This window comes from Limanda limanda, chromosome 16 (genome assembly GCF_963576545.1).
Source record: "Limanda limanda chromosome 16, fLimLim1.1, whole genome shotgun sequence".
Classification (NCBI taxonomy): domain Eukaryota; kingdom Metazoa; phylum Chordata; class Actinopteri; order Pleuronectiformes; family Pleuronectidae; genus Limanda; species Limanda limanda.
This window is the reverse complement of record NC_083651.1, coordinates 2,338,576-2,353,575: the sequence shown is the minus strand read 5'-3', so window position 1 is coordinate 2,353,575 and position 15,000 is coordinate 2,338,576. Positions and strand designations below refer to the sequence as shown.

At 44.0% G+C, this 15,000-nt stretch overlaps 1 protein-coding gene across 1 annotated transcript in view; it reads right to left on the bottom strand.

Annotated features, from left to right (window-relative positions):
* The window catches only part of kcnh3 (potassium voltage-gated channel, subfamily H (eag-related), member 3), a 96,632-nt gene that overhangs the window by 32,698 nt on the left and 48,934 nt on the right, over nt 1-15,000 (bottom strand). Inside the window, exons 2-3 of the mRNA XM_061088484.1 lie at nt 4,425-4,658; nt 1,049-1,183 (exon numbers count right to left, since the gene is read on the bottom strand). Coding sequence (XP_060944467.1) covers nt 1,049-1,183; nt 4,425-4,658 — 369 coding nt within the window. The remainder of the gene's footprint in view (nt 1-1,048; nt 1,184-4,424; nt 4,659-15,000) is intronic.

The following is a 15,000-nucleotide window of genomic DNA, read 5'->3' as shown; positions in this document are numbered from 1 at the left end:
TGTCGTTGTTTGGATTAAAGTCTGAGATCGAACTGATGTTTTCATTTATCGTTTCACAAGATGTATTTTTACGTCCCAACTTCTGAGAGCCAACATCTGTATATTTGCATATTTCCAGCATCAGTTTATTCCTCGATGCTTCTAATTAACTCACAGAAATCTGCCGGATCATTTCAACAGAGACGTCTTCCCTCAAGTATCTGCACATCTCACAGCGGATGATGAAACGTGTGTTTATCTCCGACAGACTCGTTATGTTGCCACGTGCATTTTTATTAGAGGCACTCATTCATATCAACGTAATTTTCAAACAGGCATTTATTTAATCAGGCTGAGATTTACACTGGGGAGAAGATGACAGATGGAAAAGATAAGAGCCGTTCAGATGATTAATAGACGCTTAATCGTCGTTTGCCCGAAACAAAGAGAGATGTTGTGACTCTTCACAGCTGAAGACAAAACCTTCACTGATCAAAAATCATGTTCCATCTCTTCAGTGAAGATGAGTCATGAGACAGAAGAAGCTTTTATTTGAATCTGAGAATGTTTAACATGGAAAATGTGGTCGACAAGTATTAGAGGAAATTGTGCCTTTGTTCAAGGAGCTTTTGATATTAAATATTTGCCAATTTAGAATAAGGTATTTCATCTTTTCTCCTTTTATCATTTTAGTTATTACTTGATATATATCCACAGCATCAGTCTCATCAGATTCTGTAACTGTGCATCTGGAATTCAGCTTCTTCAGGAATCGAGCTGTGACATCGACGTTTTAATGTGTTTGTTTGATTTTATGTTCTTACAATACTTATCATAGGTAATTGAAGAAAGTGGCCCTCTAAATAAATATGGTACGTTATTTATAATACATCCATGGATATGATTTAAGGTTAAAGTTTCTAGAAGTTCCCCTGAGGCTCGGAGGTGATGTGGTGAATTTGGCGTTTGGACAAACCTCAGGTGGCGAGTACAGTACGTTCAGGTGAGTAGAGTTTATGATTTCAATAATCAATCAATCAATCAATCAAAAAGATGTCTTTAAACTCACCGGTGTCGGGTCCATGTTCCGGGTCGTGGTCCTTCTTCTTGTCCGAGATGTCTTTGTGGGACACGAGGTACAGAACCACTTCACCCTTCTCATTCTTGATGGGGACGATGTCCAGGAGACACCAGAACTGAGAACCTGCAGAGACACACACACACACACATGGTCTCTGTCCTTCTGGTTCCACTGTCCTCTGCATGAAGGAATCCTCTGTAAATAACGACCAGCGGTGGAAACTTCAAACGTGTTCATAATTAGATAAGATGTGTTTGGTCCTAATGGGTTTTTACAGACTAACACAATGTGCCACTGATTAACTAATTAACTCATAATTAGAAGCTGTTGATTGTCCTTCAGCGACGGAGGAAAGAGAACGAGCCGCCGACACCTCGACTCTAACGACCTGACGAGTTCCATCAGAATCTGTTTCATTAGGTTTTGAGACATTTCACTCAAAACCAGAAATGTGAACGTCACCACGGCAACAGAGGAGAACGTGGTTTGATGGATGAGGTTCATTATCTGAGTCTGGACACGTTTCATAGAAGTTCATCCAAACATTCCATAATACAAACAAAGGTTTTTCATTGTGGATCAATGTGGACAAACAGTGGACGTTCTTCTCGACTGTTTTCTGTGTAACTGCAGCTTCTCATGATTGTTTCTGGCCGACAGGAGAAGAACCTGAAGTGGAACCTGACGTTGTCTTCACCTTAATTACTGTCAGCAAATCTCATGAAAAATCCCAATCTAACTTTTCCTCTCTCAGTATTTTCAGTCTCGTCTGTGACTCTGTCCAAAGATCATTTATTCCTCTTCCTGAACAGAAGTCTATGATTTCCTGGAGCAGATGTGTCCAGATGTTTTAAACTGTTTTCAGCGGTGTATGTATCTGACAGGGGTCACTGAGGTCACAGAGGTCAGTGAGGTCATTGAGGTCAGTGTATGTGGGCCTGACTCCCGTCTGCATGTTCTCTGTAACGAGGGATCAAGTCTCTCAGTGAAACACATGAATAAACGTGTTGAACTGATTCCTTCTTATTTTGGTCTTTTCTCTGCTGCCTACAAATAAAAACATCGGACTCATGAATATCACCATGAGTCAGGACCAGTGCCCCCTGCTGGCTGCTGCATAAACACATGAAATCCCAGTGAAACCAGCTGCTCTGGTTTCGTGTTACTCAGCTTTAATCTCCAAACCCGTGACACCATGAGCCGCGCTTCGTACACGGCCGACGGTTTCCTGGGACTCGAGCCGGCGGCGGATCAGGTGTGTTCACCATGCGGCTCAGGGAGCGGGGGGGGGGGGGATTAGCTCGATACAAACACCCCGACTCATATTCAGGATTTGTCCCTTTGACTGGAGCCCGGTGGGAAACAGAGACAGTTAAAACTCGTCTGTTCTGCATCCGCATGAATAATTAATAACTGGGGAAAACCTGTTGGTGATATATGTGGATTAATATTCATTCATTGGAGCATATTGTTGTTAATGTAATATGGAGATTTAATTTCACCAGTAACCGAACAGACTCTGAACAGGAACACGTGGACGGAGAAAAGAAGAGAAAAGCTGGAAACTAGAAAGTCTCTCAAAGTCGAGTTCATGTTTCCACCAAGACTCAAATGTTCCTCTATAAAAACACATTTAAATTCACTTGATCCACTTTTCTATTTGGATCTGCACCAAATTTTATTTAGATCCATGAATTATTCTCTGAGAAATCATGGAAAATGTTGAAAAACGTCTGATCTCACAACATTAAATTAACCGAAAATAAACTTCTTCTTCTTCTTGTTCCAACAAGTTCTATAATAATCTGTCCTGTGGATTCTGTGGAATCTCGATGAAACACATACTGAGTATGAGCAGAACATGTTTCCTTTCAGAAGATGCAGCTCAGACAGTAGAAGTACAACATTGGATGTACTGTGCGTTTACTTTCTGTGTATTTGTACACGTCTGAAAGTTTAAAAGTATAAAGTCTGTGTGGTGTGATGAGAACATGAGAAGAACAACAAGAAGCTTATTCCTTAACAAGACTAAATTTAAATTAGGACAATATGTTTTATTTAATACTCTTGATACACACTCTCCTTAATATTCCATATAAAACCTAATAAACTGTATAAACCAACACAGTTTATCATAATATTAGCTCGTAAAGTATTATTAAAAAGACTTTAACAACAAAAACACCATCAGTACTTGATTCAGTGCTTTTCAGAGTGTGTGTTTGTTGTGTGTTTGTCGTGTGTATTTATCGGCCTCGTTATGAAAAGAGCAGCTGAAGCCAAATGTCTCGTGTTGTACAGTAAATCCTGATGATATGAATATGAGCGTCTGCTCTAAAAGCAATTTTAAAACTGAGCCCGAGGCGTCAGAGAGAGAACTGGATATGAATGTGTGTTTATTCTTTCTCCTTGTTCCCCTGGAGAAAAGCACCAACCTTCTCCTTTGTGTTTGTGTGTTTGTTTTCTGTCAGGCTCACAGCTCACATGTGACTCCTCTTCACCTCCTCGTTGTCCACACACATCATTCACCACAGCTTTCACTTATCAATAATTAATAAAGAGCGGATGAATGAGGGTTTCTTCTTCTTGCAGCTCTTTATTCACTCTTCTCCTTCAGGATTTCTCTTTCTCTGTGTTTTCACTTCTCTTCCCTCAGCTTCTCCTGAAGATCTGAACAAACCACGAGAGGAAACTTCTCCTGAAGCTTCAGACCTGTTTTCTACCATTTCTCTACCTTTTACAATTCTTTGTTCTGCTGAATGTCGACGACTGAAACATGTGATTGACTGTGATGAAATGCATGAAGAGAAAAAAGGTCTTTTAACGTTAAAGAACGACAATCTAATGTGGAAACGTGAATTATCTCCACCGAGAAGCTGATTGTCCGTTGGCAGGATTATATTAAATCTACTGAAACCATTTCCATGAAATTATGTTGAATTAAATATTATATCTGACTTTTAATTGATTAAAGATGGATTATAGATTTCTAATTTGGCCTCTGTGTTGTTTTTAATGTCCCTGTGCACCATGAATTTATTACTGTGTATCAAATGTGCTTTATAAATAAAACACACACTCACGAGTAACAGATACAACAGTGAAATATAAGTTCTCACATGAGAGAGAATTACACAACAGGTCAGCTGCAGGTTCCTGCTCAGCTGGAACCAAGAGGTTTGACTGTTTGCAAGGACGGTAAATACATTGTGGGTCACAGCACGAGTGCGTGAGCTGAAAATGTCGTTGCACACGGTTACACAACGCAGCAACGGTGAAGTACACATTATACATCCACACTTAATAAACACATTTCTGTTTCTGCTGCAAAACATAAGTAACAGATGCTTTCTCCTGGTCTCACCTTCCTTCTTGTAGAACACCAGCTCGGTCTTGAACTCCTTCCTCTCGTCCAGGGCTCCTTGGATCTTGGCCGTGGACTGGTCGCTGGTTTCCGGGCCGTACAGGAAGTGACACGCGCAGCTCTTCTGCATGAGCTCGGCGCGGGCGTAGCCGGTGAGCTCACAGAAGCCGTCGGAGCAGTAGACGATGGGGTAGAGGGACTGGACCTGAGCGTTCCCCAGGACAAAGTTACTGTCTGTGAGGAAAGAGGAGAGAGAAGAGAGCAATTAATATCATACTCTGGTTGTTTGTGAGTTTCATATTCACGTATCTTGTATTTCATTTCTATTTCACCGGGATCTTTACGTCACAGAGACTTTTATCGTCCAGCCGAGAGTAAACTGAGAAGCTTCAAAGACATTTTCAATTTAATACACTGATTTATCACACGTCTGCAGCTCGGATCCCGAAAAATAATCCAACGTCAACATGTGACTCGTCAAAGAGAGAGAGAGTCACGACGTGTTAGCAAGGATTCTACGTTAACTTATGTAAAAAATAATCAAACTGTTGCTCATGAAAACTGCCAGATTGTGTGTCTGTGTGTGTGAGAGAGAGAGAGAGAGAGGGAGGGGGGAGAGGAGGATCGGTAACAGGAATCGAACAGGTGAGGTAAACACAGTCAGAAGCTTCTGAGGTTTGGTTAATTGTCGCCCTCAGGCTCCTCCCCCTCCAGCTACTGTGTTGTGTAAAGGCAGGAACATGATCCTCTGTTTACCTGCTTCACACACACAGACACACACTCAGGCTGTGTGTGTGTGTGTGTGTGTGTGCATAAATAACAAGTGGAAAATACTGCCGCTGCATGTTCAGTTAATGGGCCCTTGATGGGTGAAGGCTCTAAAATGAACTATTTATTACTTTGTGCTCATTGATTCATCAGTTCCTGGAGCCGAGAGGCCCCTGCATTAAATATTTCATGGCCTAATAATGATGCGTGAAGTGTGTGTGTGTGTGTGTGTGTGTGTGTGTGTGTGTGTGTTTGTTGTTTGAAAGTCTCTGTTGCCTTGAGCTCATTTAAAAATGTTTAAACAAAGAACTTTCTCAATCGGAGAGAAAGGAGCAGCAGCGATTAGGATCCGTGTTTCTGTGACCGACCAGTCGAGTCTGTCACTCACTCACTCACACACTCACACACAGATCCTCATTAGCTAATTACTCCCTTGTCTGACACATTTACACACTTCCTGTCTCCGGTGAAGCTAATGACACCCCCCCCCCCCTCTCACAGAGAGCTGAGGACCGAGCACTGAAGTTCTCAAACGTCCCAGCGGCTCCAGACGCTCCGAGGCCGAAGCTTCCAGAGACAAGAGCTCGTTAATTAACCAACAAGATTAATACACTGCTCAACCTCGGTAATTAATACCTTTAGAATCGCACAGACTTTGTCTTCGCTGGGTTTTTCCTTCGATTGCATTTTAACATTTCATGCTTTTGTGTCAATGTTTGACTTTCCGACTTGTAATTACTAGATAATAAGTCCGGAACATTTTTTTCAGACTCAACAAATCCCATGAAAAGACCAAAATTAACACAACATTAATCAAAGCTTCGATATCGAGCGACAGGAGAATTCTGCTTCAGCTCCCGGAACAAGTTCTTCTGTGTTCAGAACAACAGAGAAAATTAAAATAGAACAAATAACTTGTTATATGGATCTGATTGATTTCCACATGATAATGTTTTCACACAGTCGCAGCATTTTGATTCTGTCATATTGATCCACATTTATCAGAAATCTCCCTTATCTCATTAGACAAATGTTAAAATATATAATAACAAGTAGATTCTGATTTTGTATTATTATAATCTTTCAAATAAAAGTTTTCATATCTGTGTAAATCTGATGACATAAAGGCTGATACTTATACGTCTATATGAAAGGCTCATATTCATTTGTAATATAAGCAGATATGTTGGGATTATTTACACCCACTTTTAAACGTTTTTAAATTGTATGCATGTTTTACAAAATCCTTAGAAACATACATGTAAAAAGATCAAAAATAATTCTAATTATGTATATTTTATCATTTTTTTAGTTGTCACAGTCTTTATGTAATCACCATCCTAACATATTATTTCTAAATGGTAATTAACTTGAATTAAATAGTGTTTTTTTCATTTAAATTGAATATAAAAACATGACATTTTAAGCTCCAGTTTATTTAAAGCATCAGGACAGAGAATCTTACACAACAAAGTTTTTAATTCAACGTGAACTAAAATCCAGAGCAACGACGGAGATGAAGACGTCGAATCCTCAGAGACTCAAGTTCTGCTCGTTTGATGAGTTTCGTTGGCAGCGACGGAGAGAAATCATTTTCCTTCTGGACCAGATTATTTATACCTGTGGTGTTAATTAATATTAATATAACAGCAACACAGGAATCAGAGCAGAGGAGGAAAAACAGGAATAAAAAGTCAACAAAGTTTCTTCCACGATGAGCTACGTGTCCGACGGTAACCTAACATGATCAAGCAGAATGATGAAGACTCAGATCTTCTCAGTTTTTGTCTCTGTTGCCAGGAAACAGGTTTGATGTTCGTCTTCTCTGATCCTCGTCTCGGTGTCTCCAGCAGATCAACCCGAGGTCTGTTAATGGTTATTAATGCTTCTGTTTATCTCTTGAACTGGTCAGGTCTGTCCTGTTCTCTTATGGACAAGAGCTGCAGGACATTCTGACCAGAATCCACCAATAAACCTTTTATAACCAATAACCACCGCAGAGTTAAAACCCTGTTTGAGCAAATTAAAGCATAAATCTAACGTTTCATTATCACATCAGTTTGTCCAGTTTAAAGCAATGACTGAATAAATGGGGAACACGTTGCTCGTGCTACTTCACCGCAGCCGGAATGAAATGCAAACTATTCCTGGACAAATCCCATCAACACCTCAGAGCCGAGGTTTTAATCAGGCTCCGTCTTTGTGCTGCGGTTTGATTTGGTTTGGAGCCGGAGGAGGTCAGAGGAGGAAGTCACAGGAAACCAAATAAAAACCACGAGAGACGTTCAGCATCTCCACCAAGCTGGTGACCGCAAGGCTGATGACAGGAAATGAAGAACAGAGGAATGAAAGTGGCTGGAAATAGAAATGAAATGACCTCAGGATTCTTCTCTCCGGGCCGTCGGTTGCAGGTCACATGCTCTGTCTCCGTTTCCTGTCAGAACGTAAAGGTCCTCACGCCTCACGAGGAGGCGGACTCAACGTTCTCCACTATTCTGAGATAAACTGAACTTTGAGGACGTCGGCTGCTGCTCACTTTGTCTCCTTAGCAACAGCAGGAGTCTGAGCTAATGTCAGGGCGAGATCGCAGGTGGCCGGTGACTCACTCCTGCCCCCTTCCTGTGGACGTCACCAGAATCTAAATCAATGGCCCTCAACGCGGGAACAGTCACTGCAAACCAGGGTCTACAAAGAGAACCTGGATCCTACCCGTGTAATGAGGTGAGGATCCAGGTCCAGAGCAGCCTGTGATGTCGTGGAGCGGCTCCAACAAACAGCTGGATGCTCGTGAACCCAGAGAACCGACGCTCTGACGCTCAGATCTCCTCAGCGTGATGCTCTCACTCGCTGGGAAACATCTGAGAGGAAGAAAACCTCCTCACACACGTCAAGCTGCTGAGATCATTGTTCTTTTGTCTGTTTTATCATCACAATAAGAACCAGAGGAGGAAAGATCTGCTGGATGTTGGTCTTCAGGCTCCGTGCTCACGTTCTGTCCCACTGGGTTCAAACATATTTAATGGTCACATAGCAGAATCCATTCAGATCACTGCTAACCAGAGCTGGAGAATATCAAGTCCGGTAAATACACAACAACAAAACCTGCACATATACGCATTTGTATAATATTACATTCAAACCACGAGCAGCACCAGTGGACGAGGCTTTCAGGGAAGAAGATGAAATTCTAATGAAATCTCTGGTTCAGAGTTAAAGTCACAGAGGAATCTGGATCCTGGACCTGAGACCAGAGACCTGGGACCTGGACAATGGGATTTGTATTGTATTTCATCTGTCTGTGTGTGTGTGTGTGTGTGTGTGTGTGTGTGTGTGTGTGTGTGTGTGTGTGTGTGTGTGTGTGTGTGCGTGTGTGTGTGTGTGTGTGTGTGTGTGTGTGTGTGTGTGTGTGTGTGTGTGTGAGGAGATTAAAGGTTAACCCTACAGCGGGAGTTTATTCATGCAACTCTCTCTCTCTCTCTCTCTCTCTCTCTGTCTCCCTCTTTCTCTCTCTTTCTCTCTCTTTCTCTCTCCCTCTCCCTCTCCCTCTCTCTCTCTCTCTCTCTCTCTCTCTCTCTCTCTCTCTCTCTCTCTCTCTCTCTCTCCCTCTCTCTCTCTCTCTCTCTCTCTCTCTCTCTCTCTCCCTCTCCCAGTGTCATGAGGGTTTTTAGATAAACTAGTTCTCCTGCAGCCTCACGTCTGAGTTCCCTGCCTGCACATGCACAGAGGACTCAGATCAGCTCTCTCACACTTTCACAAAAACAAAACCTACATCAGATTGTTGATTTCAGACCCCCACTCCCCCCCCACTCCTCTCACCCCCCCTACCCCCCCCCTCTGGAAGGAGTCGGCAGCAGCTTGAGCTCGAGTGCAACCGTCTGCATCAACACACTCCAGACTGAACACCTCCGGCTCATGGGTTGTGTAACACGAGTGCACCCCCCTCCCCCTGAGGGTGCATCTCCTCCTTGTTTACCCTGGACATGCACCTTCCCCCCCCCTCTGCACAGACAGCGACCTGTTGCTCAGCTCCAGCTCCTGTGAAGAAGCTAAAGGAGGAAACTGATCGATTCACTTGAATCAGACGAACACTGAGCTTCCTTCAGCTGCTGCAGTCGAACCCTGAACCCTGAACCCTGAACCCTGAACCCTGAACCCTGAACCCTGAACCCTGAACCCTGAACCCTGAACCCTGAACCCTGAACCCCGAACCCTGAACCCTGAACCCTGATCCCTGAACCCTGAACCCTGAACCCTGATCCCTGATCCCTGAACCCTGAACCCTGAACCCTGAACCCCGAACCCTGAACCCTGAACCCTGAACCCTGAACCCTGAACCCTGAACCCTGAACCCTGATCCCTGAACCCTGAACCCTGAACCCTGAACCCCGAACCCTGAACCCTGAACCCTGAACCCTGAACCCTGATCCCTGAACCCTGATCCCTGATCCGCATCACAGCGGAGCAACGAGACTTTTACAGTTCTGCGTGTTCTGGTTCCGACGCGTGGATCCTTCTCGGCCCGACGTGTCCCAGGATTCATCGTTTTTCAAAGAGTTAATGGCGGCAAAAAGCGAAAGGAAAACGTCAGACGGATTTAATTTTAAATGCAATCACTCAACTGAACAGCTGACACAACACATTTAACAAAAACACATCTTCTCCATGTTTTTAATCAACCATACGTCGTCCGAGGCTCTGTTGCTAGGAGACGGATGTCAGGGCGGGAGAAGCCGGTCTCTGCAGCGGACGAAGGATTGAGACACAGCTTTATATTCCACACATTCTTCATCCTGCCCTACCCACAATGCAACTGGACAGAGATTCAGGTGGTTGTAGTATTGTTGCCTCGAGCCTTTTACCCTCCAGCACATTGAACCCTGCAGGACAAAGGGATCAGATCTCACACTCTTCCTCCTCCTGGAGCCAGAAACTGATCCTAGACCTGTGAACACAGATCTGACTTCATTCTAATTAGATGTAAATGAAGCTGAGGAATCGAACCAGCGTGAGTTTAACTCCTCGGAGGCCAAAGGTAAGGGAAGGAAAATTAAACTGCTCAATTCCCAGGTCGGGTTCTTAGACATGTCTCTACAGCAGCGGTGGAAAGAGAGTTGACGTGTGTCTGAAATCATCCTCTACTCAGAGAGAGAGAACAAGTCACTTGGACAGGACAGGAATATAGAATGTAGAGGATTAAAATCATCTGGTCAGAAGCTTCCAGAACATCACACACATCCTCCAGCATCAGAAACACTGAAGAGAAGAAGAGCCGGTGCAGAATGATGAAGAGGAGAAGAGCCGGTGCAGAATGATGAAGAGGAGGAGAGCCGGTGCAGAATGATGAAGAGGAGGAGTCACTTCATCCTCAACCTGTTCAGCTCGGCTTCTTCTTCTGCTGCAGACGATAGAAACACTTCTTCACTCAGAGTGAGAACTCGCTCTTTCTAGCCTCAAAACCGATTCACTCTCCTCTCACCTTCCTCCTCTTCTTCCTCCTCTTCTTCCTACTTCTCCTCCTCCTCCTCCTCCTCTTCCTCCTCACCTCCCTCCTCTTCTTCATCCTCCCCTTCCTCCTCTTCTTCCTCTTCACCTTCCTCCCTCCTCACCTTCCTCTACTTCTTCCTCCTCACCTTCCTCCTCACCTTCCTCCTCTTCTTCCTCCTCACCTTCCTCCTCACCTTCCTCCCTCCTCACCTTCCTCTACTTCTTCCTCCTCACCTTCCTCTTCACCTTCCTCCTCCTCTTCCTCCTCACCTTCCTCGTCTTCTTCCTCCTATTCTTCCTCCTCACCTTCCTCCTCTTCTTCCTCCTCACCTTCCTCCTCTTCTTCCTCCTCTTCTCCCTCCTCACCTTCCTCCTCACCTTCCTCCTCTTCTTCCTCCTCACCTCCCTCCTCTTCTTCATCCTCCTCTTCTTCCTCACCTTCCTCCTCTTCTTCCTCTTCACCTTCCTCCTCTTCTTCCTCCTCATCTTCCCCATCTTCTTCATCCTCCCCTTCTTCCTCCTCACCTTCCTCCTCACCTTCCTCCTCCTCTTCCTCCTCTTCTTCCTCCTCTTCTTCCTCCTCACCTTCCTCCTCACCTTCCTCCTCTTCTTCCTCCTCCTCTTCTGAACTAACCTTTCACATATTTCCACTTCCTGACGGCAAATTGCTATAAAAAGCCTGAGGATGTAACGACTGTGTAATAACTGTTATTACCTGACGCTTTTTTGAGCTCTTCCCTTGGCAACATGACAGTGGTCATTACTGAATCCCCCCCCCCCCCCTGTTAAACTGTAATCATTGCTCTTCATAACACTCTTTCCTCTGCTTTAATGTCAGTGAAGCATCTGTTATTTTCTTTATTCTAGTTTTGATCCACAGACAGAAACTCTGTTGGTCTCATTCAGTTTTCTGCAGGATCTAATCAGGTGAATGTCCCTCAGAGCATCAGCGTCCCTCCTGGTCCCTCCTGGTCCGTCCCAGTGGACACCAGTCGAGTCGGATGTCTCCTGTCAGGACATTTTAATCCTTCCTCTGAGACGAGTTCATATAAAACTCTGAATCCACACGGGCAGAGGGAGATGTTTCTTCATGACTCTGCAGCTGAGAGGAAACACTTTGGCCACATTTCAGAGGAGTTTGACAACCTGTCACTCAAACTCTCTCTTTCCTAATCTCTGGTGCATTTCAGAGATGCTGTGAAAGCACTTCTCCAGGTTTGTCCACTTTGGGTCAGAAAAGTTTCTTTAAAAAAACCACAGAAATTAACTCATCCGACATTTCTCTTTGGAACTGTCCAGAGCATTCAGCGGAGGAACGCGTCCCCGGTAAGTTATGTACATGTTAATGAATTTATTGATATGCAAAGCTAATTATTTATCTCGGGAGGTTGTTTGATGTGTGATGGATGGCGAGCGTTGTGTGTGTGTGTGTGTGGAAGTAGAAGCAGAGATGACAGGCGGGGGGGAAACTCGCCTGGAGGCACAGCAGCTGCACGGCCTTGATGAATAATCTAACACACCGGACAGTTTGAGATGATTACAGGATCGGACAGTCTGTGTGTGTCTGTGTGTGTGTGTCTGTGTGTGTCTGTGTGTGTGAGTGGTTATCAGATGCTGCTCGTATTGATGGAGCTTCTCTCTTATTGGATTACCAGAGGTTGCAAACCGAGGTGTAACTTGTCATTGAATTATACAACATACAGAAGACTGGAGGTCACCTGATGCATGTGATAACACAACACAGTTTACAGGTTTACAGACTCATTACATCTGTTAGAGTGGGTGAAGGGTCACATCCCATAATCTAATATCTCATGGACACTGGTATCACAGAAATAAGATTCACAACACAAAATAATTGTCTCTTGATTTTTCACAATAACTAACAACAGCCTCAAGTGGTAAAGAACTAATTTGATCATTTACCATCGTTAATCAATTATTAACATAATGATATATATACGTTTCTACTAGAACCCTGAATTATAATGATAAATGAATCCCCTTTGTTCTCCAAGTAATTCAGTGGTGGACGTGTTGTGAGAAAGTTGCAGAAACTCATTAACAGAGTTTGTGTGTTTTTTTTGGGGGGGGGGGGGGGGGGGTTTATGTGAAAACGGCCTGATGGTCGATATCTATGAATTCTTCTCTTTGACTCGTCTTGTCAGCAGCTGAGAAAGAAAACACCGTCTGGTTGAGATAGAGACATAATCCCCCCCCCCTATCAGGAGTTGTGTACTGCATGTGTGTGTGTGGCAAGATTACACACTGCTTAGTGGTAATGGTTGTGTGCAGGCAGCACAACAGGAGACACACAAAGACGGACGGACAGCGAGAGAAAGAAGCAAAACACGGAAGAAACGACAGATAAGAGCAGAGAACAGAGGGAACAATAAAAAGAGCAAGAGAGGAATAAGAGCCTTTGTGTAGCGTCTCTTTCTCTCACTGCACACGAGTTGTTACATCACAACACAAAGACACAATCAGCTTCCTGCTGAGTCTCAAACTGAAGCTGGTCCTCAGTGAAACATTGATTTAATTCAGCCGCTCGCTCAGTTTCCCTTCGAGCAAAATGCTGAATCCGTCAGTGAGAGTTCCCGAAGGTGACCTCTGACCTCTGACCTTTCTGTGGGTGACACAAAGAGCACATGTGTCTTGGGGGGGGGGGGGCGCTAATGTATCGACAGGCCACCTGCTGACCTGAGCTCAGTAAGAATGGGCCGGTGCTCAGGGTGTCGACTCCATCATACATCTAACAGGTGGTGTGATGCAGACCCTGCCGACATCACACACACACAAACACACTATCACACACACACACACACACACACACAAACACACTATCACACACACACACGCACACACTATCACACACACACACAAACACACACACACAAACACACTCTTTTCTTTTAATGCTGTCACCATCTCCTGTATCTGTATCTCTCTGCTCGTTGTCAGTGAGCAGCAGTGGAGACGTCCCACTTGTTAACATGGAGGTGGCAGTTTTAGTACCTATACCAGCCACAAGGGGGCGATCCAGATGTTTTGGCTTCACTTTATGGAGGCATTATAGCATCGATTTATATAAAGTCTGTGTTTCACATGTCTGCAGAAACATATATGATTTTTTCATATTATTAAATTGAATCTGTGGTGAGCGTCCTCTGATGCCCTTTAGGAGGCGGAGCCTTGTGTGTCTCCTGGGCGCCTTCGATCACCGAGGAAACAGATGAAGAAGAAGACGTAATGATGAGCGTCTTCGCTGCTGTGTCTATAAACTGTGAAGTGTTCACACATCTCAAACTGAGCAGGGAGAGATGGCGCTCGCTCTTCATGAGGTCGAGTGAACGCTGTGACTCCAGATGCTTCTTGAATCCACCGGCCCGAGCAGCGGAGGAGAGAGAAACGAGTCTCGTGTGGGATCGATGTGACATTAAAAAACATGTGGGGACGGATTCTGAGCTAGAGAAATGCATGCTGGGAGTAAGATGAGAGGAGAAACAGTGGAAACAGAAACAACAAACACACGGAGCTGATGGCAGAAGAAGAAGGGAAATGAAAAGGACCCGAGAGATGACTTCACAGAACTCAGGGGTTTGTGTTCTGCAGATTCTTCAGAGGCAACAGAAGTTTGAGACAGAACGAGGTGTGTGTGGCAGTGAGGAGGCTCGAGCTTCCTGCTGGAGACACGTCGTTGTGTGTCTGCTGTCGTCGCTTTAACAACGAGGCAACACAACAAGTACCAGACTGCTTCATGTCACATACACACAAAGAGAAGGAGTCTGGTCTTTTGTTTTGAGAGATTAGAAAAGGAACCGATCGGGTTTTAGATCGAATTGAGAGGTGGGAACATAGAAGTATTATTTTGTAATCCTTTGGTATGCCTCTAAGGTTGAAAATAAAAAGGATATGACCATAAAAGATGAGTATTCTTCTTCTCCTGTTTCTTAATCTAAATAATGTCACAAATGTTCAATAGAACATCTGGACACATGTTACTGAAGCAGAAATTAAATCAATCCGGCATTTGTACTTTGAAGGTCTGTGTTATGTACTTGTACTGTACTTTCTGTGTTATGTACTTGTACTGTATTATCTGTGGTTTGTACTTATACTGTATTATCTGTGCTTTGTACTTGTACTGTACTTTCTGTGGTTTGTACTTGTACTGTACCCTCTGTGTTATGTACTTGTACTCTGCAGGTCTGTGGTTTGTACTTGTACTGTACTTTCTGTGTTATGTACTTGTACTGTATTATCTGTGGTTTGTACTTATACTGTATTATCTGTGCTTTGTACTTGTACTGTACTTTCTGTGGTT